This window comes from Rousettus aegyptiacus, unplaced genomic scaffold (genome assembly GCF_014176215.1).
Source record: "Rousettus aegyptiacus isolate mRouAeg1 unplaced genomic scaffold, mRouAeg1.p scaffold_m13_p_3, whole genome shotgun sequence".
NCBI lineage: Eukaryota > Metazoa > Chordata > Mammalia > Chiroptera > Pteropodidae > Rousettus > Rousettus aegyptiacus.
In genome coordinates this window covers 142,352,371-142,364,767 of record NW_023416306.1, presented here as the reverse complement: position 1 = coordinate 142,364,767, position 12,397 = coordinate 142,352,371, and the positions used below count along the sequence as shown (strand labels likewise).

Sequence of the window (12,397 nt, the reverse complement as noted above, 5' to 3'; positions counted from 1 at the left end):
ATGAGTTTAAATTCTATATGTAGACAGTGAAGAGTAATTCAAATGCTCTACAAGTCCACAGGATGTATTGATAGTTTAATCCTTGTTCTTTATTATTATTGATAGCCAGCATGATGCACTTGCAGAATAAAGGCAAATTGGTACCTACCTTGTGTAATCTAGCCTCTGTCTACCTCTCCAGTCTTCTCATATTCCTCTCTTTGTAAGATGCACGAAACTTGGTACCACCTCAGGATATCATCACTTGCTGTTCCTTCTACATGAAAAGCTCTTCCCTCAGATACCATATCTGGCTCCTTCTCATTGTTCAAGTCTTTCACAAGTCATTCCAAGAGCTCTTCCCTAACCACCATTGTCTAACATAGCATCCTTCCTCTCAGGATTTCTTTATCTTTTATCCTACTTTGTGTTCTTTGGAGCACTTGCCACTACCTGATATATATCACCTATTTATTTTTTTGATAACTTGCTTATGTTCTGACTACTGGAATGTAATTTTTATGAAAGTAGGGACTTCGCCTGTGCTGTATCTCTACTACCTGTAACACCTGTGAATTGTAGGTGTTCAATAATTGCTTCTTAAATGATTGACCAGAATAACAAAACATAAATTTATCAGTCCAAAACAGTAAAATCTTTTGTCTATTTTAGTGATTATACAAATGAATATGTTACATAGGGAGATGAGGCTTTGCTGGAAAATGTGTCTTAATATGTTTGGCTTCCTTTGTTCATAGACATTTTTTTAAGACTAACAGGGAAAAACTGGATGATACATCAAATTTTGAAAAAGAAGAATTATTACGGAAGATAAAAGAGGTAGGAAAACATAAATGATGATTTTTAGATTGTAATTATATTTTATTTGTAGTTAATATTTTAAATAATGTAAGAAATGTGGAATTTTTCTAAAGTAGATTTTTCATTAACTAATAATAATCATGACCATTCACAGTAATTAATAAAGATTTTATTCCTTCCCAAAGCACTTTCAATATATAAAAGAACAAAGTTGTCCATGTGGAGATGAATCATTTTTTTTGGTAACTTTTCATGTGGGTATGGTTATTTTACATTAGGAATATTCATGACTAATGGACATTTTTCAGGTCAGTTAATTAGAAAAATTAGAACCTTATTGTGTGGCAGCTGTGAAGTGTAGCAACACATATTACACTTAATAATGTTAGTGAAATATTTGAGTTAAATTTAGCCTGCAGGAGAATTATCTAGACATTTTAGAACTTAGTTTAAAAGGAATATGATATTTTAATCAATTTCCCATTTGCCATAAGAATACTTGGCCACGGCACCTGTGGCTGCAAGGTTTACCTGGAGATAACTCGCAGATTACAGTCCTAAACTTACTCCCAAAGTTTGCCACAAAATATCTTGCTTTACTCTAGTGTATCAACAGTCTTTGAGAACAAATAACACCATTCTGTTTATAACATTCAGGGTTTTTTAAAATCATTATTACTTATTATTATTACTTATGCCTACGGTACCTTGTCTTCCTAGGTGTTCTCCCATCCAAGTACTAACCAGGCCCGACCCTGCTTATCTTCATGAGATCAGACATCAGGCTTGTTCAAGGTGGCATGACCATAGACTATAGACTATAGCTCCACTGGGGTGCAAACTCAGGACCTTCTGAGTATAAGGCAGACATGCTAACCACTACAATGTGGGACCTTGTCCTAACATTCTGTTTTCAGTAGTGGTATTTCCATTTACAAAATATAGTTATTCTCTATATTTGATGCTGAAAATGTCAAATATTGGAAAACGCAGCATTCTTATGTGTGATATTAACATCGTTCTTGAACAGTTGTTAGCCAAAGGTTCATTTAATGAATCAATTTGCGTATACATTTCTGTTACATTAGGATTAGAGACAAGTTCTATTTAGAAATAACTCCAAGAAAAGTTTTTATATTTTATTTTCACATTGAAAACCAGTCAGATTTGCTTCACCCTCAAAGAGTATGTTTATGTAAAATTAAATTAATGCTGGCAGCGAGCTGCACTTTTTTTTTCTAAACAGAAAAGGAGTTATGTAAACTAAGATTTATTCACAAGATACTCTACAAAGCATTTATTATGATAGTTGAACAATTAGAGAGAAAATACAATTAAAGTTTGACAGAAAGGCCTTAAATAGGTAATAGTTCATAATATATTATTGATTGACAAATATAGAACTGCGCACATAATATGACCTTATTTATTTACACACACACACACACACACACACACACACACACACACACACACACACACACCAGGTATCACTGAAATGCTTCTTTCCTCTTGGATTGAAGGTAAAATGTTCTTGGCATCTCCTCCTGCTCCCATACATATATACATATTTAATTACAATAGTCCAGTACCGGTAATGTCAGGAACCCCCTGCCTACATTCTCTACCTCTGTTTTGTCCCTTGGTCAACCAGAGTGTAAAATTTATTTCTTTCACTAGTTTCTAAAAAAACAACACTTTTCTGGAAATTTGAGTCAACATAGGGAGGAATCTCATTGTAGAGTGTAAAGGCATCTCGTTTTTCTCCTGCAGTTCCCTGTTCGCCCTTTTGCTCTAGGATTCTCCACCACCCCATAGCCAAATTCTCGTCCCTCTGTTACAAAGAGTTTTGTTCTCCCCCTTGAAGTCTGCACCTAGACCCTGAGGCAGGGACATCAAAGGCAGTTCTCTCCCAGAAGTATGATTTGTACCAGTTAAATTCTTTCCATTTTCGGTTGTGAACTCTCTGCATTAAGGATGGCTTCCCTCTGGGCTAGACCTCTACCGATTCTTTTTTTAAAATATTTTTTTATTTTTCAATTATAGTTGGCATACAATATTATATTAGTTTCACATGTGCAACATAATGATTAGACATATATATATAACTTACAAAGCGATCACCCCCATAAATTTAGTACCCATCTGACACTGCACGTAGTTATTATAATATCATTGACTATATTCCTTATGCTATACTTTACATCCCCATGACTATTTTGTAACTACCAATTTGTGCTTCTTAATCCCTTCCCTTTTTTCAGCCATGCTCCCAACCTCACACCCATCTGGCAGTTCTCAGTATGCTCTGTATCTAAGAGTTTATTTCTGTTTTGTTTATTTTGTTCTTTAGATTCCACATCTAAGTGAAATCATATGGCATTTGTCTTTGTCTGTATGACTTACTCCACTCAGCACAATGCTGTCTAGGTCTATCCATATCGTTGCAGATGGAAGGATTTCATTCATTCATTTCTTCATTCATTCATTTAAATGGCTGAGTAATATTCCATTGTATATGTGTATCACCTCTTTATTTATTCTTCCATTGATGGACACCAGGTGGCCTCTATATCTTCTTGGCTATTGTAAGTAATGCTAAAATGAACATATAGATGCACATGTCCCTTCAAGGTAGTATTTTAGGTTTCTTCAGATAAATATCCAGAAGTGGGATTACTGGGTCCTTCTTTGTCTCACGTTATAGCCTTTGTTTTAAAGTCTATTTTGTCTGATATAAATATTGCTACCCCAGGTTTTTTTTGTTTGTTTCCACTTTCATGATAAATCTTTTTTTATTCCTTTACTTTCAGTCTGTGTGTCTTTTGATCTGAAGTGAGTCTCTTTTAGGCAGCATATGTAAGGATCTTGCTTTTTTATCCATTCAGCCACCCTATCTTTTGAGTGGAACATTGAATTCTTTTTCATTTGAAGTACTTGTTGATAGATACATAGTTATTGCCATTTATTATTCATATTTATGTTACATATTTTTTTCTTCTTAAAGAAGTCCCTTCAACATTTCCTGCAATCCTGGCTTGTTGGTGAGGAATTCTTTAAGCTTCTTCTTGTCTGGGAAATTCTTTATCCATCCTTCAATTCTAAATGATAGCTTGGTTGTGTAATCTTTGTTGTAGGTCCTTGCTTTTCTTCACTTAGAATATTTTGTGCCAATCTCTTCTGACTTGCAAAGTTTCTGTAGAGAAATTGGCTGATAGTCTTGTGAAAGTTCTCTTGTAGGTAACTAATTACTTTTCTTTTGCTGCTTTTCAGATTCTCTCTTTATCTTTAACCTTTAGCATTTTAATTATGATGTGTCTTGGTGTAAGACTCTTTGGATTCATCTTGTTTGGGACTCTGTGCTTCTGGGGGTTGTATGTCTAATTCCTTTACCGGGTTAGGGAAGTTTCTGTCACTATTTATTCAAATAGGTTTTCAATTCCTTGCTGTCTCTCTTCTCCTTCTGGAAACTCTATGATGTGAATGTTGTTAAATTTGATGTTGTCCCAGAGGCTCCTTAAACTATTCTCATTTTCTTGGATTCTTTTTTCTTGTTGGTATTCTAACTGGGTGTCCTCTGCTACCCCATCCTCTAAATTGCTGATTCGATCCTCCTCTTCATCCACCCTGTTGATTCTTTTTTATGGACTCTTCATCTGAGATATTGTGTTCATTTCTTACTGGTTCCCTTTTCCATCTCCATTTTAATATTTTCTATCTCTCTCTTAGAGTTCTCATTGAGTTTATCTACTCTTCTCTTAAGTTCAGTGAATATCCTTTTAAGTAGTGTTTTGAACTCTGCATCTGATGGATTGTTTGTCTCCATTTTATTTAGTTCTTTTTCTGGAGCTTTGTTCTGTCTTTCATGTGGGACATGTTTCTTTGTCTCCCCATTTTGGCTACTGCCCTGTGTTTGTTTCTGTGTATTAGGTAGGGCTACTAAGTCTCCCAGTCTTAGTAGAGTAGGCATCTTGTGGGACCCAGTGGCGCAGTCTTCCCTGGTCACCTGAACAAGATCCTCAAGGTGTATCCCTTGTGTGGGTTTTGAGTCATCCTCCTGTAGTTGAGCCGTGATTGTTGTTTGCATGTTGATGGGAGAAGTTGATTTTCGGGCTGATTGGTTATGAGAATTGGCTGATGAGGGGCCTACCTTATGGAGCAGGATTCACTTTAGCAGGGCTCTTGTGCCTGTCCAATCATTCTTCATTACTGTATTATTTCTCCAACACTTAAAATTTCTGTTTTCATCTAGATAGGTTGGTGATTCTCAGTCAGAAGTTTATTTTGAACTACTGAGCCCATCATGCATAGTAAATCTATATTTTTCACCTCATTTGAAGCAATTCAATAGAGACATCTAAGTACCATGTTCTTGTCTCCTTCAGGACAGTAATGGGTACTCTTTTGTTGTTGTTCTTGAATAGAAATTTTTAATAGGAAGCAAGCATAATACCCAAAGAGTTTCTGAGCAAGAGCTCCTGTCGATATTATACTTTATTTCCCCATTGTAGTTTATCTTCTTGGAAAAAAGACACACGATTCTTGCTGAATGATCTCAGTTTGCTAATCCCAATCCTTATTTCAATAAAAAAAATATTTCTCTGTGGTTTTGCATCAGATTTTACAACCTTTCTACACTTTTGTCATAATTTATAGAAGAGGCTCCAAAGTGTAAAAATGCATATTTGATGTAGAATTAGATCACTCAACATTTATGGTATTGTCATTGTGTGCTAAGCAATGTGCTCAGTGCCCTAGAGAGTTGCTACCTGACTCTGACTCCCCTTAAAGGAACTGTGAACAAGTCCTCTACATCAATTCCTTTTTTTTTTCTAGATGGCTGAAAAACTACACAAAACTAATTTAGAGAACAAAGAACTACAAGATAAATTGAATACTATTACCAGACAATATATGATTTTCGTACAAGAGGAGGATAAAATTTTTTTGCAGAAAAGGAAAATTCATGATGAGTATGTTTCTTTTCATGATCCATACATGAACCAACATGTCATAGTTAATGGAGGTGTTTCCTTGCTATCAAAGTGATGATTCTCCACTTAAGCTTATCCTAGGTTTAAAATCTACTGACAACGACAAACAATTCTTCACCCAATAATAAATAAACACACTCTTAATCTGCCTCTATAATATTAAGTAATGCTTTCTTCATACAGATCAGATCAAATCTTTTTACTTCTAAATCGGTTTCTTGAAGGAATAATTGTTTTTACCATATAAGATGATCTAGAGAAACTATGAGATCTACCTTCATCAGAAACTGACTCTGCACCTGTATTCCCTATTTCAGAAAAGGCTTTGGTCATTGACACAATCCTCCAACCTAGAGATTGGGAACTTATTCAAGGAAATCCCTCTCTTTCACTGCTCATTGGCCTCCATCCAAGCACCACAACTTGTCAATTGTACCTCCCAAATATTTTTCAAATATGTCCTATCCTCCTCTCCAACTTCAATCTTTTCACCTCTTTCAAGTCTTTTTTGGTTTGGCTTGCCCCTTAACAATTCTTTCCACTCTATGCTTTATCACCTCTATCTCATCTACCTTCCTTCTACCAGAATGATCCTTCTGAAACATCCTTCTGATGCTGTTCCTTTTCATCAGTCACTGCATTATAATCAACTGGGTACGTACAAATCCCTTTGTCCTACTGATCTATGAACAGATCAAGGCAGTTGCTGTCCTAGTGCTATATCCCCAAGATCTTGTACATTGCTCAACAGGTTGTGGGAATTTACCAATGTTTTCTTAATAAATATTCCAGAATAACATCTTGCAAGCATAATTATGTAAGTAATAATCACTTGAAGTTAAATCACATGGAAGTGTAATTACAGTGTGTGGACCCGCTTGTATGAAGCTGAGTTCATGTTCATTGTTGTTACAATTAAGCTGCAGGGAGTTGTTGGAATCATTTTATCTCATCCAATTGAACAGCCTATGGAGAACAATACTGTTAATAGTCTTCAGGCAAAAACTTTTCTCAGATCCATACTAAGTCAGTTATCAGTTTGAAACATAAAATGTGCTGACATACAATTGTAACACTAACATGTTTACTACCTTTATTGGGCTTTGTCTTCTTCAGCTTGAGATGCCATAACAAAATACCATAAACTGGGTGGTTTAAATAACAAAAATGTATTTCTCACAGTTCTGGAGGTGAGATATTTGAGATCAGGATGCCAACATGGTCAGGTTCCGATGAGAGCCCAATTCCTGGCTTGTAGATGGCCACCTTCTCACTGTGTTCTCTCGTGGTAGAGAGAGAAAGCAGACACACCAGTGTCTCTTCTTATGAAGACACTAATCTCTTCATGAGGGCCCCACTCTTACGACCTCATCGAAACCTAGTCTCTTCCCAAAGGCCCCATCTTTAACACCACCACTATTGGTGGTTAGGGCTTCAACACATGAATTTGCGGAGGACACAATTTAGTCCACAACAGTTTTGAAGAAGACAAGACCCTCAGAGTACTTTCTGTTGCAGGCATGTTCCTGTCAATGTCTGGAAATGTAAACAAAACCATAGACTTCCCACTAGTCTTTCTGTAAGTTAGAGAAAACATAACCACTTTTTGTCAAAAGCCTCTTGGGTACTACCCAATGGCTTGAGCACTTTACATCTTGCTTAATTCTTATACTTGATGAGATGGGTGTTGTAATCCTCATTTTGTGGATGGGGAAACATAAGCTCATTCTCAGGTAAAGTTTCTTTGCAAGGTCACATTCCTAGGAAGAAGTAGAACCAGTACTCAAAATTGATCTGATTGAACTCCTTTACCTTTCACAAAAGAATATGGCAGAATTGATCATTAGGAGAGGGATGAAGCACCGTGGAGCTACTCTTGTTGTTTCATGGTTACTATTGTATTAATGTTCTTTTCGTGGCTTAGGAAGTTTGATAAATTTAGATTTACCCACCACAAGCAAGAAGACTTTGCTTCTATTTTTACTAATTCATTGGATAAATAGTCCATAAACTGAATTTTTGAAACTATTGTTAAAATTTTCATTTGTGAAGTCATGTTTTCTTATGCTGAAGAGTTAAAAATGACTACTTCAACCTTTAATGTATAACAGCTGTTTTTTTTCCTATGGTAGAAATCAGAAACAAATGGCATTTATTGCTCAGAAAGAAAACTTCCTATCACAAAGAAAAGTGGACATCAAAAATATGGAAGAAGGACTTGTCACACTTAATGAACTTTATCGGTATGTTTGTTGCCTTTGACCTTTTTAAGCTTCATTCTTCTCTGCATTTATTTTTTAATAAATAGTAACAATAAATCTATGTCAATTTCTAATATACTATAACAAAGGAGATTTATAATGAGCTCTCTTTGTTTTACAGTCCAGAAAAGTCATTATCATTGAATCTCTAATTGAAAGGATAAGCAAGTTCTGAGTGCTGTATAAGCTGTGAGACATGATTAATGGACCAGTTAATGGTCTAGTAATCAGAAAGTGCCCGAACATTATTACAACACTGACCCCCACTATTATGTTCATTTCTGCTATTCTAAATCACTTTAATTTTAATTTTTCTGATTAAAAAAAGCAATGCCTGTATCTGATTTTAAAATTCAAATATGGAAATGGATAACTTAGAGGGTAAAGTTACTCCCTAATCTCTCCATCTCTCCACAGTGATAATTACTGTTAACAGTTTGCTATGTATGCTTTTTAATATATATACTTGAATATATGTGTGTGGTATGTATCCAAAACTTGGATTGTACTCTTCCATAACTGGATTTTTTTCTACTTATAATTATATTTGGGTAACTTACACCATGTTATATGTCAGTTATATCTCAGTAAAGCTGGAAAAAATTATGCCCAGGACAATAATAAAACAAATATGGTAGGTAAAATAGTAACATTTGGAGAAATTAGTGGAAAATGTATGAGAATTTTTTGTACTAATTTTTATACTTACCTGTTGAGTTTGAAGCTATTTCAAAATTTAAAAAAATTGTATATATATTAGATCTCTTTCCTCATTTTTTCCCTCTACCTGCATAGTATCCTTTTGCAGATTATACTGTATTTTATTTAACCAATACTCTATTGATGGACATTTGGGTTTTTCTGTTTCCTATATTATAAACGTTTTTCAAAGGTAACCTCATTAAATATATTACAAACATTTGTCAAAGGTAACCTCATTAAATACATCTCTGTCCACCTATGTGACTATCTCTTTACAATAAAGTCCTAAAAGTTGAATTACTGGGCCAAAGAGTGTTGCATATTTTTCTTTTTTATAATTATCAAAATGTGCTTTGTAAATATTCTACTGTTTTACACTCTCACTGACACAAGGCATAAAGTAATTCATACTTTAGTTGGGCAGATGAGCGAGACTAACACACATGCAATAACTAATGAACCTTGTATGACTGAAGAATAGAGTATGAATTATTAAAAAAACAATCAAAGAAAGAGGAAAGAAAGTGAAGTCAAGGAGTTCTTTGTTGCATAAGGATTTAAAACTTTAGAAAGTCAGATTTTTTGTTTGCTTATCAAATGGGGTAATAATATCACCATAAACAAGGAAATAAATAATATGAATGCAGAAGAATGAAGAGACCAACATATAGAAAACATATAAGATGGGTGGTGATGAGTATTTGACTCACAGAAATCTAGAATGTGGCTGGAAGTGTAGCTTTTTGTTTGCTTGTTCATATATTGTTAAATAATATATTTAAACATCTATTTCTCATCATGTTAGCTTCAGAAAGGAAACTGTAACTTTTTTTCTATAAAAAACAAGAAAATAGAACTGGGTTGATTGGGGTTTTAATTTCCTTGTGATTAATGCAAATTTGTAATCAATTATAGTGTCATAATTACTCTGGAAACTCAGAACCAAATTTGTGGCCCAATATTGGCATCCATTTAGGATTTTTTATATTACTGTTGCTTTATTTTAAACTAGTTCAACTGTTTTGTAGATTAAATTAAATATGTAAATGAATAAAATCAATAAGGTTGACACAGAGTGTGAAGAACCCTGTAGTTCCAGGGGAGGAAATTAGGTTTATTTATGTAGAAAATTTGAGAGCCCATACTATGATCTCAGATAGAGGGGGAAAAAACCCCCACAAGCACAATTGTGTTTCTGGTTCATTTAACAACATTTTATATTCTAAGTTTCATTTATGAATATTTCTACTTCTCAAAAATATATACTGTCACATTTTGTTTATGTGGCTTTCAATTTGTCTCTGTTCATGAAGCATTTAATAGGGGAAAAAAGGAATACAAATAATAAAAGCTTCTAATATCTGTATGAGAGTCTTAACATTTTCATACATTTTCGTCACCTTAATTACTATTTCCCCTAGTTCAAGAACCTCTGTTGGCTTTCTGTATTATATGATGTGTCAAATTATAACTCAATTTAGAATCCAGAGTTCCTCCTCAATTTGTTGACAATGTGTTACAGCGTTATTGCATTCATGTCCTTTGTATGCAACAAGTCTGCCTTGATCACAAGAGTCCTGACTTGCAGTTCCTTTCCTCCATGTCTTTGCAAATGATGACATCCTTTCCTTGGTGAAATTACATCTCCATTCTGACAATCTGTATTCTTCCTTTTGTTAAACATTAACCTCTAATAATCTTTCCTCATCTGCCGCATCAGAATCTATTCTTCTCTATCCTTGGATATATACCTCAATACTTGCAAAATCAGTTTGCACTTTCCCCAAATTGTAATTGCCTTCTTATTAACCTGTCACTAAAATCTTTACTTGTTTCACAAGTTTTATTTTGCTTACCAATTAAGCAGTAGCCTTATTGTGCATACCAATTATACATCAAGTCTTTTATATATTCTAACAGCTCTCACAAATGCAAAATCCAATATATTTTTTCCTGTTTTTAGAGCAACAATGGAAGTCTATCGGAAACAAATTAGAATCCTGAATGATAACCTGGAAAGAGAAAATCAGAGAAGGTAAAGAAAAAAGTTCCTTTGTGTTATAAACGATATATGTTTTCTGAATGAACAGTGCCTCAAAGAAGGGAGTTGGGGAGGAATCAAAGTACTTGTTAGTTGCTAGAATCCAAGAAACTGATTTTCCTAAGTTAATTGCGTGAATGCTCTCCGACGCAGATGTGTTAGTTTGATTTTTTTGGGGGGGGGAGGGGGAGGTGTAGGAATGGGGTGGGTGGCGGGAATTGAAGAGAACCAAAGTTTTCCACTTCAAATGAATTTAAGTCACCAAAAAGCAAAATTGCCAGGATTTGTGCTGTGCCCCTTGCTCATCCAGGTTTCTGTGTAAATCAGTAGGGAAGGTGACATGCAGGGACAGTAAAGAGTTGTTAAGAATACAGGTTTTGGGGATGGACTACTTTGTTCTGCCTCTTACTGGCTCTGTAACCAAGGCTCATTATTCAATCATCTTTGCTCCCATCCTTATAGAGAGGGGAATAATAGTATCATCTACCTTATAAGTTTGCTGTGAATGGTAAATGAGATGATCCATGTAAAGTATTTTGATCAGCACCTGGCACCTAGGAGACACTTGGGAAAACTTAGCTCTGTGTTATTGTTGTTGTCGTCATTGTTATTAATATTATTTATAAAACTCCAATTACACATGTTCAGCCTTCTCCAGTTATGTAGATTTTTAATGTTGTGGTTAAGAGAAAAATTTGAGAACCCGGAAGCTTGAAATCTCTTATTAGCACTTTGAGTAGTTTGGTTAATTCCATTTCTATTTTCCCCTGGGCCTCTTCTTTTTCCTCCTGGCCCTGAACCTTTCCCATTTATTTCTATTCTTTACCTAAAGGAGGCAAACTGCCAAGTATGGTTTGTCCACTGTCTTACTGAATGTGCCAACATAACTTCTTGCTTTGAAGCAACTTGCAGAGATGACACTGAGGCAGTTAACATTTTGTGTTATTTTTTCAGCTGATGTGCATAGTTTGCATCACTAGTATAATTGTAGTAGAATTTGCTTCATTTTAAATTCCTTCATCTTTTTTGTAGACTATTATGTCAATTTAATGCTAATTCTTTTTGCTCTAATCTCTAGCGTAATAATTCAGTGGAAACTAACTTGTTTGCAAAAAAAACATGCACGTTGGATAGCCAAGATAAAAGCTGAATTACAAGAATATATAGATAAAATTATGGCTGCAGAATTGAGACGCACTGAATTATTACAAGAGGTAAGGGAATTCAATAGACTTGCTATTTGTCCCCTATATTGCATTATCGATAATTTTCCTTCAATATTTAATGTAATAAAAAGGTATTTTTCTGTCTGCTGACTTCATGTTACCATGAATTATATAACTTTCTTAAGAAATTTATCCATTTACTGTGTATTAAATGTAGGAATTTAGCAAATGAAGTAGCAGTTCTCTCCAGAATATGCTTTTAAAGCCTGTAACCAGAAACTTGATAGTTTTTTGAGAATCTATCTCTAAAAATAAAGAGGCCAAACATCATTTATTTAGCTCCTATATTTTCCCTCTGCCCACTCTCCATCCTCCACTGCTCCCATTCTCCATTTCTTCATGTCATTTACAGATATTGTTTGGCATAGAAAT

At 34.7% G+C, this 12,397-nt stretch overlaps 1 protein-coding gene across 1 annotated transcript in view; it reads left to right on the top strand.

The window, feature by feature from the left end:
* The window catches only part of CCDC175 (coiled-coil domain containing 175), a 46,068-nt gene that overhangs the window by 19,177 nt on the left and 14,494 nt on the right, over nt 1-12,397 (top strand). The window contains exons 8-12 of the mRNA XM_016162426.2: nt 738-819; nt 5,638-5,774; nt 7,928-8,038; nt 10,722-10,793; nt 11,878-12,013. Coding sequence (XP_016017912.2) covers nt 738-819; nt 5,638-5,774; nt 7,928-8,038; nt 10,722-10,793; nt 11,878-12,013 — 538 coding nt within the window. The remainder of the gene's footprint in view (nt 1-737; nt 820-5,637; nt 5,775-7,927; nt 8,039-10,721; nt 10,794-11,877; nt 12,014-12,397) is intronic.